Raw genomic sequence first — 17,186 nt, forward strand, 5'->3', positions numbered from 1 at the left:
CTTGGCTCCTGGCTTCAGCTTGGCCCAGTCCCAACCATCTCAGCCATTTGAGGAGTGAACCAAAAGATGTAAGATCTCTCAGTCTCTTCTCTCTGTGTCACTCTGCCTTTCAAATAAATAAAACAAATCTTAAAATAAAAATAGATTTGAAGCCAGCATTATAGCACAGCAGGTTAAGGAGACGTTTGTGGTGCCAGCATCCCATATGAGGACAAGTTTAAGTTCTGGCTGTTCTACTTCAATCCAGGTCCCAGCTGATGTGCCTGGGAAAGCAGCAACAGATGGCTGCTTTCCCAGACACATCCACACAGGAGACACAGATGAAGCTCTTGGCTCCTGACTTCAGCCTGTCTCTGACCCAGCTGTTGTGGCCACTTGGGGAATAAACCAGAGGAAGACCTCTCTCCCTCTCTGTAAATCTTTCAAATAAATAAATAAATAGATAGATCTTGAGAGAGATAGAGAGATGGATACTGGAAATGAGAGATAGAGATGCTTGATACTGGAAAGTCAGTTCTTTCCAGTGGGCTGCCCTCTTCAGTCTTCTGGTGCTTAAATACACATGTGATAATTTTTCTATACTTCTGATTTAATTTTCAGGAAAAAAAGAACTATCACTTAATACTTAAAAGGCTCTTCGGAATGGCTCAAATGAAACAGGTAAGGAAATGGTCAGCTGTAAAGAATATGAATGGTGGATTAAGACAGAACTGGACAGAAATTCTGATTCTGCTTTTCCTAAGGATGTGACCACTAAAGCTTCAACTTCCTCATTTATAAAACCAAGGGGTCTTCTAGGGAAATAACTTTTTGCCCTATGAGGCAAAGATTATGTGAACCCACTCTAAAGAATAAAAAGACAAAGAGTGGCCCCACTATTTTAAACCAGTGGTTTCTATTTATGGCAAGAAACTTGTGGGGCTGGGGCTGTAGTAGAGCAGGTAAAGCCACCGCCCACGTGCCAGCATCCCATATGGGCACTGGTTGGAGACCCAGCTGCTCTACTTCTGATCCAGCTCCCTTCTATGGCCTGGGAAAGCAGTAAAAGATGGCCCTAGTGCTTGGCCCCTGAACCTGCATGGGAGACCAGGAAAAAGCTTCTGGCTTCTGGCTTCAAACTGGTACAGCTCAGGCCATTGTGGCCGTCTGGGAGTGAACAAGTGAAAGGAAGATCTTTCTCTCTCTCTGCCACTCCCTCTGCTTCTCTGTAACTCTTTCAAATAAAATAAATAAATCTTAAAAAAAGAAGAAAAAGAAAAGATACTTGCCTGCTAGAGAGTACATGTGTAACTTATGAAAAGACTGAAGAACGAAGTCATTTCAAAGATGCCTTCAAATCCAATATTTTAAATTCCAACTGGTTAGCATGTCACTATTCACTTATGTTTTCTATATATGGCAGTCATTTATTCTTCAATTTAATTCAGTATAACCTTTAAAACAATCCTATTTTATTTTATTCTTCCCTTATCTACTACCTTTCCTCTACAGCATCTAACAACATTCCAACATCTATTAGAAAAATAAATAAATATGATTAATGGTAACATTCTCCACCTCCCAGGAAAGCTGACGTAAAATACATCTTGTCAATACAGAAAAATACTTGGAAGAAGTTTCCCTCATGTTTCCTCAACAAATAGCCAGAAGTTTCTCCCAGATCTCCCATACAGGTGCAGGTAACCATCTTCTATTGCTTTCCCAGGCTACTGCAGAGAGCTGGATCAGAAGAGGAACGGCCAGGACACGAACCAACACCCATAAGGGACGCCAGTGCCACAGGCAGAGGCTTATACTATGCCACAGCACCAGCCCCTAAATTTGCCTTTAATCTCTTCATAAGATCTATCAAGGATTTTCTATATTAGAGAGATAGTTTAATTCTGTATATTTTAATTTTTAAAACTCTGTCAGATAGGAGGAGCTTCAAAAAATTCACAGAAAATGTGCGTCTTTTAATTCTACTTTTCATGAACTTTTCAAAGTCTTCTCATATTCTTATTCAATCTACCCTTAAACTGAATGTATGTGAATGTGTGCAAACGTTTAGCGAAATTACTGCCAAAACCCCAGGTCCCCAAAATTTATACACTGTCTAAGCATCAAGCAATTTCAACATACCTCCTGTAGAAGACGGGGATCCAGGCAGTCACCATCATCATTAAACATAGATTCCCAAGTCTCCTCAGGAGCAGTACTTCCCTCCCTGGGAGACGTTTCAGCTGCTTTCAGTTCCATGGGTGTTTCCATAGATGATTCTCCAGCAGGAAAGGATACACCAAGTTCTATATTCCCTGAGTCATCTTGCTCTTTTGTTTTGAAATCTTCAGCAGTTCTTAGCTCATGCAATTCTTTTGTTATATCACCAGTACCATCCAGATCACTGCCCAAGGCACTGTCTGAAAATACTTTTGTCCCATTTAACATACTGAGTTCAGAGTCCAAAAAAGTGTTACAATTACTATCAGCAATCTTCTTTATAGGTAAGGACGAAGCACAATCTGACAAGTTCTCTATCAACTTTCCTGTTGACTCTGTACAATTAGATGAAATATTCTCAGTGTAAGTATCTGAGTAAGCAGTCAGGTTGCTGAAATTTTCATTGCTGTTCCCACTTGCAACTTCCTGAAGAGGGGCTACATCTGCACTCATTTTTATATATTTTGAGAAATAAGTTACATTGCTACAGGTCTCATCAGCCACTCCACTTGCTACTTCACAAGGACTGTCCATAGTTAAATGATCGCATACAGCATCTGCAATGTCCATCATACATGCCTTATTCGTAATGTCATCTATATTCTTAGATCTAGTATCAATATCTGTTTCACGAGAAAAGACAGCTCTATCAGAAAGTCCACACTTTATACAAACGTCACTGGTGCCAAGGCTATTCTTTTCACACTCTCTAATCATCGTTGGATCAGCAATGACATTTGTGCTCTCTAATTTGCTGACTACAGTCTGTCCATGAACAACAGGACCCAAAGTCTCGGGAATAGAATCTATACCTTCCTGATTCAAGATGAAATCTGTATTGTTGACTGTATCACCTACATTCTCAGGTCCAAAGTCCTCACAAGTTTGGTCAATGACACCATCTGGATGTCCAGAGACAGTAACAGTGGTGATGCCTCCATTACTGAGCCTCAACATTCCATCTGATGTTGGCATACCTTGTTGTACGGTTTCGGAATCAGAGCTTAGTTTAACTGGTATAATCAGGCTCTCAGCTTCTGATACAGAACTAAAAACTCGAGGAAACTGGGATAGTATTTCTCCGATTTTGGTATTGGTTTCATTCCTGCTTTCCAAATCTCTGTCTTCAAAAATTTCCCCACTTAGTTCATGCCTACTAAAATGACTGAATTTGATATTCTGGAATGGTTTGTTTACAACTTGTGCCTCAGTGATTTCTGAACAAGTCTCTGACAGAGGCAACCTCCCATGTTCTATCACATCTGTAGTTTCCATCTCCAAACACTCCATCTTCTTTGGTTTAAAATGTCTTTGTAAAGGTATACTAGGTGCAATCCCAGCATTTGGGATCCTGTGCTGATGTTCTTGGGACAATATTTCTTTGGATTCTGTGGTCCCTCTCTTAGTGCAAACCCCATCTTTATTTCTTTTTTGAAGGCATGTGTCTTTTCTTAATTTCGTTGAAGATGTCTTTCCTCTTCTAACATTATGTTCCTTTCCATCAGGATTAATATTTTGTCTTTGAGCTTCAAGTTTGTCTCTAAATATCTTTTGGGAGAAGCAACTATTTTCTTCTTTCACCGCAGAGTTAGCTGGACTACAGCTCTTTTCCTTTTCACCTGTCTTGAGAAGCACTGCGCCCCTTCGAGCTCTGGGTACATAGAGTGCCATATCAGGCCTTCTGGCTCGAAGTCTGCATCCATCTCCCTCTTGCTGCATTGCACCACTTCAATCTGCAAGAAAAAGAAAGATGATTTAATTACCAGAAACTAATTACAATGTATTGAACCAAGAGATTTTCAAGAACTAGGTAGAGGGCCTACTAATCCATCCTATAGAAATCTTCAAGTGAAAAACGAAAGCAAAACCTGTGATAAAATAATTAAGGTATTCAACTAAGTACAGTAAATTCCCAAAACAATCATTTTGAATTTTATCCAAATATCTTTTTTTATATATTTCTCAAAACCTTTTCCCTCTACCTTCTAAATCTTTTCTATTTTTAAATAAGTAGCTTTGTTTTAAGCTGAATTAAAAAGAGTATCAGAACAGTCATAGTCATCAATGAAACACAATCATCTTCATATTCTGAGAGCTCTGATCTTTACATTGAAGAATATACTCAAGGTGGACCCACCTGAAAACCACATTTATTCAACATAAGTATATACCCACACATAAAACTAAATCAGGGAAGCTTTCTAGAAGATCTTATTGGGCTATGACTTAAAAAAATTTAGGAGTGGGTATTTGGTGCAGTGGCTTAAGCTACTGCTTGGGACATTCACATTCCATACTGGAGTGCCTGGTTCATGTCCTGGCTACTCCAACCCCAATCCAGCTTCCTGCTTAATATACATCCTGGGGGGACAGTAGATGACGTTTTGAGTACTTTGAGTCCCTGCCACACGTGTGGAAGACCCAGATGGAGTTCTGAGTTCCTGGCTTCAGGCTGGTCCAACCCTAGCTGTTGTCAGCATTTGGAGTGAACCAGTGGATGGATGGAGGATTAAGATATTCTCTCTCTCTCTCTCCCTTTCAAATAAAAAATAAAAACAAACAATTTAGGGATACTTCTTGCCAAAGAGGTCTAAATGAGAATATCACAGCAGCCTTTATACCTGAAGGATTAGTCACTCTTACAAAAGAGATAAAATTTCCATACTATGTTTCAATGCTCCTGTGTTTCTCTTGAAGTCAGTATCAGAACCAACTGGTACAAAGTAAAGGAAATCAAGTTTAACCCAAGAAAGAGCTCTACCTCTGAGTTCTCCAGTGCTCATATCAGGCAATGAGCTCTGCCTCTGGGAGAATTTAAATAAAGGTTGGATGACTGACATGCACTAGAGAAAGAATTCTATTTATATAAATGACAAGTTTGTCTAAATTAATCTTAAGCATTCTTCAAGCTCTACAATTTTATGATTTTATTTATGATCTGCAATAAATCTATCAAATACTTCATGTATTTTAAAATTCTTATTATGTGCTATGGCTAATGGCTTTTATTCAACCTTTTTTGCTCAATTAATGCCCACATATTTTCATAATACCATATCCTAATCCTGAATAGCAGTATAGTAAGTTTATATCATCTATTTCTTACCAAAATACTGCATTCAACTGTGTCCTAGTCAGTAGTGTGCTGGTAGTTTAGCAACTAGCTCTCCAAATGTAGTCTGGAGTACTGGTTAACATTTTTGTTTACATCAATGACGTCAACAATATCACTGACCTTTTGGCTTAAGGAAGTGATAGTTTTTGAATAATGGAAGAAAATATGTTCTTTTTTTTGAGTTATTCACAATATATTAAAGATATGACACATCTGTATTAGTATTATTTCTATCACTTTCAGTGTAGATTATCCATAAGTAATAAATCAAATGTTGATTTATGGCATTTTCCAACCTCTACCATGTAAATACACTTACCATGCCTAATTCCAAGCTACCAATGTGACATCATTAAACATGGAATTAGGGAAATATACACATAACTATACTCTTATAGAGTATTTCACCATAAAGATACATTATACATACTCAGAACTTCAAGAACATAGATCATAACAAAATATAGTAACATAATCAAGAAGTGATTTTTAACTGTTAATTACCCTTCTAAAAAGTTTATTTATAGTAAGCCTATGTAATATAATTTTTAATAATGGGTATGCTTAACATTTTTTGAAAAATTCCTAAAATTTTAACAACCAGCTCTCAGGCCAGTTAACAAATTCTCCAAGACATCATTGGCTATTACTATTTTTGAAAAAATAATCTACAGTCACAAAAAAAAAAAAAAAGGGAGAAGTATCCCCATCTTGTGGACTTTCAAGATACTGCCAATTTAATTTAAACCCTGGTGTTTTTTGCAATGGTAAGCAAGAAAAGCCTTTAACATTGAAGATAGGGCTGCCTATCATACATAGTCACAAAAATGTATCTTAGATTAAAAATTTCCTACCTAGATACTTATGTAATATTTTCTATCTTTTTCGCTGTTCTTAGTGCTTTAATCAGTCCAGTTTTTTTTTGTTTTGTTTTGTTTTGTTTTGTTTTGTTTTGTTTTTTTTGACAGGCAGAGTTAAAGAGAGAGAGAGAGAGAGAGAGAGCGCGAGCGAGCGAGCGAGCCGGTGCCATGGCTCAATAGGCTAATCCTCCACCTAGCGGCACCGGCACACCGGGTTCTAGTCCGGGTCGGGGCGCCGGATTCTTTCCCGGTTGCCCCTCTTCCAGGCAAGCTCTCTGCTGTGGCCAGGGAGTGCAGTGGAGGATGGCCCAAGTGCTTGGGCCCTGCACCCCATGGGAGACCAGGAGAAGCACCTGGCTCCTGCCTTCGGATCAGCGCGGTGCTCCGGCCGCAGCGCGCCAGCTGTGGTGGCCATTGGAGGGTGAACCAACGGCAAAAGGAAGACCTTTCTCTCTGTCTCTCTCTCTCACTATCCACTCTGCCTGTCAAAAAAAAAAAAAAAAAAAAAAAGAGAGAGAGAGAGAGAGAGAGAGAGAGAGAGAGAGAGAAAGGTCTTCCTTTTCTGCTGGTTCACCCCCCAAATGGCCACTACGGCTGGCGCGCTACGACAATCCGAAGCCAGGAGCCAGGTGCTTCCTCCTGGTCTCCCATGTGGGTGCAGAGCCCAAGCACTTGGGCCATCCTCCACTGCCTTCCCGGGCCACAGCAGGGAGCTGGACTGGAAGAGGAGCAACCGGGAAAGAACTGGCGCCCCATCTGGAACTAGAACCCGGGCTGCTGGCGCCGCAGGTGGAGTATTAGCCTAGTAAGCCGCAGCACTGGCCCAGTTTGCTTCTTAATCAGAAATCAGTAATCAGCTTTCTGATGTGTATTTTGCAGCTAATTTATTCTGTAAGGGCTATCAACATTCAATCCCATTCAAAATCATACTTCTTAAAGGAGATAAAAATCTAGACTTCTTTATGATGGTGAACAGTCAACTGCTAACCCAATGCCTTTAAAATAAAGAGGCAATAAAATAATGAGACCAAATCATTTTTTTCTATATACTTTAGAAAACTGGGATCACACCTGAACACCTGTCCAATTGTTTCTATAATTTTGAAATTCGAGAGAAAATATTAGTAACTATCTTTAAGTACCACTTTGACCCATCTTCACAAAAGTAAACTAGCACAAAATAAGTCAGGCTTTCACATTTTCACAACATAACATCAATATGATTTGTCCTATATTTGGCATCCAAAACATGTATTCCTCTTCAAATACAAAGTACTGGTACTTAAGGCATTCACTGGATAATGAAACCATGAATTGATTTGATCCAGTACTTAACAAAGGTTCACCTGAGACATTTGATATCTCAGAGAAAATACCTAATGGGCATGATGACTATTCATGCCTCTATAACAAACACTCTAGGCCTCATTACCTTATTAATGCATGAGAATGCATCCTAACTAAACATATATAATTTATATTCTGAAATAATTTCAAATCAATAGTTACGAAAGTAAAGAGTAGACAGTACACATATACCCTTTACTCACATGCACCTACTGTGAATTTATCCCATTTATCATTTGCAATCACACATGTTCTCCCCCTTCTCTCATTTTACCCACACACAATTTTTATGTATTGAACCTTTTGAGAGCAAATTATGGACATCATGGCCCTATGCTCTATACACCAGAGTTTGTGTCCTAAAAAAAAGAAATATTTCTTACATAATCACAATCTAGTTAATAATGCCATCAAATTTAACATTGATCAAATACTTTCTTCTAGCATTAGTATTTCAGTTTTGTCAGTTAATCCATCAATGTCCTTTATAACATTTCCCTCTGATAAACACTCCAGTGTATGGTCAGATACTGCCTTAGTTGCCATGACTTTTTAGCCTCCTACATTCTGGAACATTTCCACAGTCTATTGTAATCTGTTATGACACTGACATTTCTGAAGAATAGTTCCCCTCCTCAGCCTTTTCTTAAAAAGAACATTTATCATTTAAGGTTAGCTTTATGTCTCTCCATAATTAGACTAAGGTTATATATTCTTAGCCAGAATACTACATAGGTGTTGATATGTCCCTGAGGACATAACTCCCACCTGTATTTCAATGATGCTCTAAATCTGATCACCCATTCAAAGTGTTGTCCAATTTTTCTATTGTATAATTACTGCATATTTTCTTCCTGAAAATTAATAAGTAGTATGTGAGAAGTCACTCTAAAAATATGTAAACATCTGGCGTCCTCATAAAAACTTCTCCATAGATTTTCTTTAGAATGCTAACCTGAAATCTTAATAATGGTTGCAAAATGATTTTCCAACTCTACCAGTCCCTTGACGTATTATCAATCAGTCCTTCACATTTTTTCTAAAAGATTTATTTATTTATTTATTTATTTGAGAGAGAGAGACAGACAGACAGACCTATCTTCCACCTGCTGGCTCACTCCCTAAACAGTCGCAATGGCCAGGAGCCCAGAACTCCATCCAGGTCATTCACATGAGTGGCAGGAGCACAAGGACCTCGGCTATATTCTGTTGCTTTCCAGGCGTGTTAGCAGGGAGCTAGATCAGAATCAGAGCAACTGGGATTCAAAGTGGTGCCCATGTGGGATGTCAACACCACAGTTAGTGGCTTAACTCACTGTGCCAAAAGCTAACCCCATTCCTTCACATTTTTTTTTTTTTGAAAGCAAAAGTAAATCACATACCCTGGCTTTCCACAAATGCTAAAATTTCCAAAGTTAAGATTCAATGTTAAAATCTCAGTTATCATAGTTGGTTGATATAGAAAATGTGCATCTGAAAAATAATTCCTAACTTTTGCAAAAATTGAAGTTGAAGATGACTATCATCTTATGCAATGCCCCATATATAAAAAGAAAGAGAAAAAAGCATCTCTCTCAAAACAACCTGGTTCCTTCATTAGACACAGCATAATGTGTCTCATTCAGCTCTTTTTTCTAAGAATCACAGAAATAAGTTTGATATTCAAAGGCAATGATTAATCCACCTGAGATGTCTGGTAAAATTTATTTCTCTGTTCCTTTTTAAAGCTATCTCAAACTCCTTTGGGAAGAAGACAAAGCACAATCAATCCATATATGTTACTAAACACAAACATGAAGGTATGGGAAGAAAACATTTTCAATGTTATGTAATTATTTCAAATGTATTTCCAAATAACATCTTTAAGTTTGAATAGCATTTTTTGGAAAGATTTATTTATTTATTTGAATGTCAGAGTTACTCAGAGAGAGGAGAGGCAGAGAGGGAGAGAGGGAGAGAGGGAGAGAGGGAGAGAGGGAGAGAGGGAGGGAGGGAGGGAGGGAGGGAGAGAGAGAGAGAGAGAGAGAGAGAGAGGTCTTCCATCCACTGTTCACTCTCCAATTGGCTGCAACGGTCAGAGCTGCGCTGAGCCGAAGCCAGGAGCCAGGAACTTCTTCCAGGTCTCACACGTGGGTACAGGGGCCCAAGGACTTGGGCCACTGTTTACTGCTTTCCCAGGCCACAGCAGACAGCTGGACTGGAAGTGAAGCAGCCGGGTCTCGAACCAGTGCCCATATGGGATGCTGGCGCTTCAAGCCAGGGTGTTAACTTGCTGCACCACAGCGCCAGCTCAACAACTTTTAAATTTGCTTGAATTATGAAATGTTTGTTACAATAATGAAATGCCTCAAGTGCGGTATATAATGTGGTATTGCAGACCAATGGAAAAATATAGGATATTCAATGCCAGGACAACTGCCTGACCACTCATTCAGCTTGTCAATACTGAAAAGGTTGCAGATATATTCAAGTGAGATTGGTCTATGATTTTCCTCCTAGTGCCGGGAATCATGATTGGGTTATCAAAGATACAGCATGGCACATTTATTACATAAGTTAAATACATATATAAGGCTACGCTTACTATTCATTGAAAATCTGGGAGACTTCATCTGTGGTACTCTTTTTAATGTTAAAAGGTCTATTCAAGTTCTTTTTTATCCATTTGGCAAATAAATTTTTCTAGAAAATCTGCTTACTTAAAATTTTCAAATTTGTTGATATAAAAGTTGTTCATAATACAACTTTGTTACTGTTTATTCTCAGCTATATTGCCATTATTTCCTGTTTTGGTTCTTAATATTATTTACTTTCTTTTATATCTGACTAGTCCTACCAAAATAAAATTTAAGTCATTCAAAGGACAAGGATTTTGGTTTCATAGGTCATCTCTACTTAATTTTCTATTTTATTTCTCTCAATTTTGTGTCCTTCCTTCAATTTTCTTAAAGATTATTCTATTTTTCTTTTATTAATTTCTTGATTAGCTGACTTAACTGATTATATCTCAAAGTTTTTGTTGTTGCTGCTTTTATTTGTATTACAAAATATTTTAAACATAATATAAAAATGAACTCCCACTCATTACTCAACTTCAAATCATAACCCATGTGTCTTCACTTTACTTATGTACACCCTCTGCTAGATTATTTTAAACCAAATTCCAGGCATCATTTCATTCTTAAATATTTCAGTATATATCTTTAAAAGATAAGTTTGTTTGTTTTTTTTTTTTTTAAGGCACAACCATGGGGCGGGTGTTGTGGCATAACAGGTAGAGCCGCCATCTGCAATGCCAGCATCCCATATAGGCTGCTCCATTTACAATCTGGCTCCCTGCTAATATGCCTGGGAAAGCAGAAGATGGCCCAAGTCCTTGGGTCCCTGCAACCCACAGGGGACACCTGGAAGAAACTCCTGACTCCGGATCTGCCCAGCTTCCACTACTGTGGCCACTTGGGGAGTGAACCATTGAATGCAGAATTTCTCTCTCTCGCTCTCTCTCTCTCTCACTCTCTTTCTGTAAACTCTTTCAGATAAATAACTAAATCTTTAAAAAAAGCACAATCATATCAATATGTATCTTAAAAATATATCATCATATATCTAGTGTTTGAGTTTTGTCAAATGTCACTTTTGCTTTTTTTGTTTTTAAAGATTTATTTGAAAGTCAGAGTTACAGAGAGACAAGGAGAGGCAGGGAGAAAGAGAGAGGTCTTCCATCCGCTGGTTCACTCCCCAATTGGCCACAACAGCAGGAGCTGCGCTAGGATCCAGGAACTTCTCCCGGGTCTTCCCACGTGGGTGCAGGAGCCCAAGGACTTGGGTTGTCTTCTACAGCTTTCCCAGGCCATAGCAGAGAGCTGGATAAGAAGTGCAGCAACTGGGACTCAAACTGGCGTCCATATGGGATGCCAGCACTGCAGGCGGTGGCTTTACCCGCTATGCCACAGTGCTGGCTCCTACTCTTGCTTTTTGAACTTTCTATTCTGTTTGTTAAAATCAAAATCCAAAAAGACCTATATGTTGAATTATCTTTTTATCTACAGGTGTTGATCACTTTTTGTTTTCTTGTATTGCCATCTGTTTGTTAAAGTTATCTGCCCTACAGAATTTCTCACATTCTGAAGTTAGAGAACTGCATCCTCAGGCTGTACTTCCTAAAAAAGCAGTGTTTGCTCTACAAGGGCGTGGAGAACATCTAGCCCAGAGGCCACCTAAGGCCTGTGAAATCATTTGGTCTGGCCCTGCCAAGGCAACCAAAGGTAGGACTCAAAATTCACTAAATCTACAGCACACTAATTTTTAAGCTGATAATTTTGTATGACCCGTTGAGTGATATTATAAATATCCAAATGGTCCTTGGCAGAAAAAGGTTCCCTATTCTTGATCTAGATGCTTGTGCTAATTTGAAAACATTTCCTAACTGGTGCAATGAACTTCCTATTGCATCACATCAGGGAGCACACAATGTCTGATGGTCTCTTTTTTGTCATGCTAACACTGATAACTGAGTTCAGGCACTGTCAGTTTCAGTCATCCACTACAAAACTCCTCACCAACCTTTCACCAAATGGTTTTCTGATAAGTACTGCCAAGATACACTACAGGTGTATCTCAGAGATATTGTGGGTTTGGTTCCACACCATCACGATAAGACAAGTATCCTAATAAAGTAAGTCATTTGAACTTCCTAATTTCCTACTGCATATAAGTTATTATATTAAATCTGCAATAGCATAACCTCTTTTAAAAAGAATAAACCTTAATTTAAAAATACTCTATTGATAAAAAATATTAATGATCACCTGAGCCTTTAGCACCTTCTATTGGAAAAATGGTGCCAACAGATGTTCAAAGTAAGGTTGACACAATCAATTTGTAAAAAATACCTAAAATTCCATGAAGCACAATAAAACAAGGTATGCCTTTATTTCATCAGAATACAGGATTGCAAAATGATGACATGTAATTTGGTCATTCTTTTTGTATTTATTGGCTGAGATTTTTCTATAGTAAACTTCCCCTTATTAACTATTTTCCAAAGTGTTCATATAGATTAAAACAGAATAAATCCTTGATTCCTTATTTATCAATCTTTCTATGAATTTATGAATTAGTTACTTGGCATCCTTCAAAGACAGTCATTTCTAAAAAAAAAAAAAAAAAAAAAAAAAAAACTCATTGATCTCATTTGTTGAAATTCACTGCGGTTACTATTCCTCCTGAAACTTAAACTATTTTTGGCTGATGGTAAGCCTTTCAAGATTCTTTTGACACAATACCAAGTTGGTTTTGATAGCTCTGTGTTTTCTAAAATTTATTTGTTTGTTTGAAATTTAGAGTTACAGAGACAGAGGGAGAAAGGGAGAAAAAGATATTCCATCCACTGGTTCACTCCCCAAATGGCCACAATGGCTGGGGTTGGGACAGGCTGAAACCAGGAGCCAGGAATCAGGAGCTTCACCCAGGTTTCCCAAATGGATGCAGAGGCCCAAGCACTTGCGCTATCTTCTGCTGCTTTTCCTGGTCCATTAGCAAGGAAGTGCATCTAAAGGGAAGCACCCAGGACACAAACCAGTGCCCACATGGGATGCTAGCATCCCAGGAGGAGGCTTTACCCATTACCCCATAATGGCACCCCTACTTTTTAACTGTTTCTAAAAAACTGATTTCTAACTTTATACCACTGTGGTCTATTATTTACAATTTGTTATTGTTTTTATGGTCTAGTAAATGATCAGTTTTGGTACGTATCACATCTGCGCCTGAAAATAATGTATACTAAATTCCTGGGCACTATGTGTATGTACTCATTAAATCAACTTTTATTAAAGTATTTTCAAATCATATCCTTACCTTTTGTCTTTTGACTTGAAAATTAAAAAAAAAAAGCCTATGTATTTACTATGTGATTTATCAATTACTCCTTTGAATTTGGTCACACTTTTACATACTTTTTAAAATTAGGTTATCAGATTCTAATATTTACCAATGTTCTATCTTACTGGAAAACTGTTACATTTTACATAGTAACTCTTTATATTGTCAATCATTTATGAGGGGGTCCTAAAATAGATTTTGTTTAGAAGTAATATACCTGTAGCAACTTTCATTTCATTAACTTTGTCTTTTCACTTTCAACCTTTCTGTGGCATCTTTTCCCAGGTTTTAGATGTCTCTCTTCCAATCAGTACACAGCTAAATTGCATATTTTTTACTCAATCTGTCAATTTTGGTCTCTTAACTATACAGTTTAATCTATTTATGCTGATTGTGACTGTGGATACATTTGGAGGTATTTCTAGCTTTATATTTTGTACTTCTTTTCCAATTATCATTCTTTGACGTTTTCTTCTTTTCCAGTTTATCTGAGAATGCTAAGTTTTTATTTTTGCTGTACTGCTAGGAAAGCTGCTTATTTTAGTATTATTTTCCCACTAGGACAATACTGTATAAATATTTGGACTCCAGTCTTCATCACTCCATCATTCAGGGTAGTACCTTCAAATCTAAAATTAGCTCTCTTCAAATCTGTCTAATTCCTACCTTTAGCCTAGCCAATTAATTTTTAAATTTTAACGACTAAAGTTTTGATCATTTATCTCCACTCTTGCCCCTGATTTACCTATTCTTATGTTTCTTAACAGTTTTTTATATTTCTCTATTTGTCTTTTTCTTTTATCTTTAATCATTAATATTTTATTTTTTTATTTTTATTTATTTTTATTTTTGACAGGCAGAGTGGACAGTGAGAGAAAGAGACAGAGAAAAAGGTCTTCCTTTTGCCGTTGGTTTACTCTCCAATGGCCGCCGCGGCCGGCACGCTGCAGCCGGTGCATCGCGCTGATCCGAAGCCAGGAGCCAGGTGCTTTTCCTGGTCTCCCATGCGAGTACAGGGCCCAAGTACTTGGGCCATCCTCCACTGCACACCCGGGCCATGGCAGAGAGCTGGCCTGGAAGAGGGGCAACCGGGACAGAATCCGGCGCCCCAACTGGGACTAGAATCCGGTGTGCTGGCGCCGCTAGGCGGAGGATTAGCCTATTGAGCCACGGCGCCAGCCTAATCATTAATATTTTATTATCTAGTGATTATTTTTGCTATCAGGGCATATAATTTTACTTTTAACTTATGTTTAATTTTCATTATAATTTATTATCAAACATTTGCTACTTAATAGTTCTTTCTAAAAATGCTGAGAATTTGATTCTGTTGTTTATTGTCTCTGACTTTTGCTCAAAACATTGTATTATTCTGTTGTTGTTGTTGTAATTTTGAGTAAGGAACTAAACTTTGATAGAGACTTACTTATGGGGATTCCACACAAATAGAATGCAACTGTTCCTGTGTAGTAGTTCTGCATTAGTTAAGTTTTCAGTTTCAAATTTTCTGGACCACACAGTTAATACAAACATGAAACACAAAACCACATGAAGGTAATACAGTAGCTACAAATGCTCAGAGGAAATTTACCCCACAGACAAGCTTGCTTATTTTTTTTGTGGCTAGTTTTTTTTTTTTTTCTAGTCTACCTTCTGAGTGAGGGTACAACCCTTTAAGATTTAAAGCTTTAGGAAGTAAACTCAGTTTCCAAGTCCTCATTTGCCTAGGCCCACTGCTGCCCACTCATATCTCCCACCTATTAAAATCTAAGCCTCTTAGTCACTAAAACCAGAAATACTTAGTAAAAGAAAAAAGAAAAAAACTACAAATAATTTAAATAGAAAATTTTTTCCTAAAAGAATTTTTTTTCCTGGCAGCACATGCAAATAATGCATCAGTGTCTAAAATGGGCAGGCATTTGGCATGTTTAAGATACTACTTGGGACATCTGCATCCAATGTAGGAATACCTGGGTTCAATTCCTGCCCCTGCTTCCCAACCAGCTTCCTGATAATGCATACCCTGGGAGGCAGTAAATGATGGCTCAAGTAGGTCCCTGCCACTCACATGGAAAACCAAGATGGAACTCTGGACTCTTAGCTTTGCTTTGGCCCATCCCTGTCTGCTGCAGGACTCTGGAGAGTGAACCAGCAAATGGAAGTTTGTTTTCTCTCTCTTTCTCTATCTTTCTCTCTCTCTCTGCCTTTCAAATAAAATGAAAATAAACTTTAAAAACTCTAAAGTAAAAATATAAAATTATAATTACAACCCATTTTTTTCCTCACACAGAAGTGTGTGTGTAAGCGTACACACGAGTGTGCATCAAGTACAGGCTATGGTTCCTAGACTAGAATCCCACCACTGCAACTGACTAGCTCTTACCATGGACAAATTATTTCGCTTTATGTGTGGCAAAAGTTACCATCCTAAGCTGAAGTTTACTCAATGAATAAAATTAGGATAACAGACTTATTTCATTGACATTAAACAAATTAAAAAAGGACAATATATGTCAAAAATTTGCCAAGCATGGCAGAAGTCTCCATAAAAGTAAGCTTCTATTTAAATAAGCCCGCAAATGATCTTATAAATATTCAAATAGCCCTTGGCAGAAAAAAGGTTCCCCACCCCTCTTCTAGGGGTTCTAAGACCACACATTGGTAAAAGGACAGTTTCTTCAACAAATGATGTTGGGAATACTGGATAACCACATGAAAAGAAATAACCTGGGACCCTTTAAACCATATACAAAATGTAACACAAAATGGATTAAAACTGTAAACTTAATACCCAAGACTATAAAACTCCTTAAAAAGTAAGTTGAGGGTAGGAAGGACACTTGGTGCAGAGTTGAGATGCTGCTTGGGAAGCCCATATCCCATCAACTTAAAAATTAGCCTGCTATATATTTATTGAATTTCAAGTCCAGCCTGTAGTTACCTTGGCAGGATCAGATCAAATGATTTGGTGGTCTCCATCCCTGCTTTAGGTGATCACTGGATCATATTAAGGCAAGTGTTTACTCCTGGGGCCTCTCTAATCCATGCCATCGGTCTGTCTTTACGTCAGTACCAAACTGTTTTGCTTACTGCAGTTCATAATATATGCTGAAATCAGTATGTCTGAAGCTTCCAGCTTTGTTATTTCTCAAGATTGCTTTGGCTATTCAGAGTCCTTGGAGATTCATTATGAAGTTTGGAATGATTTTATACATTTCTGCAAAAAAATGCAATTAGGATTGTTACAAACTGCATTAGATTGCTTTAGCTAGTGTGGACTTTTTACAAATTAATTAATTAATTTGAAAAGCTGAGTGAAGGAGAGAGGGCAAGTGGGCCAGTGAGATTTTCCATCTATCTGTTGGTTCACTCCCTCAAATGTATGAGCAAGGGCTCCACTAGGCTGAAGCCAGGAAGTCCATCTGGGTCATCCACTTGGGTAGCAGAAACTCAAGTACCTGAGCCATCTTCATTGCCTTCCCAGGCACATTAGAAGAGGCTATATCAGAAGCAGAGTAGCTGGGACTTGAACTGACATTCTGCTATGAGCAGGGTCTTAACCCACTCACACAACACTGATCTCACAGCATGGACATTTTAACAATATTAAGTCTTTCAATTCATGAAAAATGCCACATCAATATTCATCAAAGATATTGATCTGATCTGCAGTTTTGTTTTCTGATGGTTTTGTCTGACTTTGGTATCAGTATTACCCTGATACCACATGAATATCATTCCACTTATTTGTATCATATTTAAAGTCTTCAGCAATGCTTTGT

At 38.0% G+C, this 17,186-nt stretch overlaps 1 protein-coding gene across 5 annotated transcripts in view; it reads right to left on the minus strand.

Moving 5' to 3' along the window:
* R3HCC1L (R3H domain and coiled-coil containing 1 like) overlaps positions 1-17,186 on the minus strand; it is a 95,845-nt gene that overhangs the window by 24,646 nt on the left and 54,013 nt on the right. For 4 of the 5 annotated variants that reach the window (XM_051824052.3, XM_070057426.2, XM_089314571.1 and 1 more), the window contains one exon: positions 2,122-3,932. In XM_051824052.3, the coding sequence (XP_051680012.1) occupies positions 2,122-3,918 (1,797 nt within the window). In that variant the 5' untranslated portion in view covers positions 3,919-3,932. Of the gene's footprint in view, positions 1-2,121; positions 3,933-16,345; positions 16,622-17,186 lie in introns of all 5 variants that reach the window. The other variant, XM_089314570.1, reaches the window with a different exon arrangement.

This window comes from Oryctolagus cuniculus, chromosome 15, assembly GCF_051225735.1.
Source record: "Oryctolagus cuniculus isolate XC-2025 breed Fujian yellow rabbit chromosome 15, ASM5122573v1, whole genome shotgun sequence".
Classification (NCBI taxonomy): Eukaryota; Metazoa; Chordata; class Mammalia; order Lagomorpha; family Leporidae; genus Oryctolagus; species Oryctolagus cuniculus.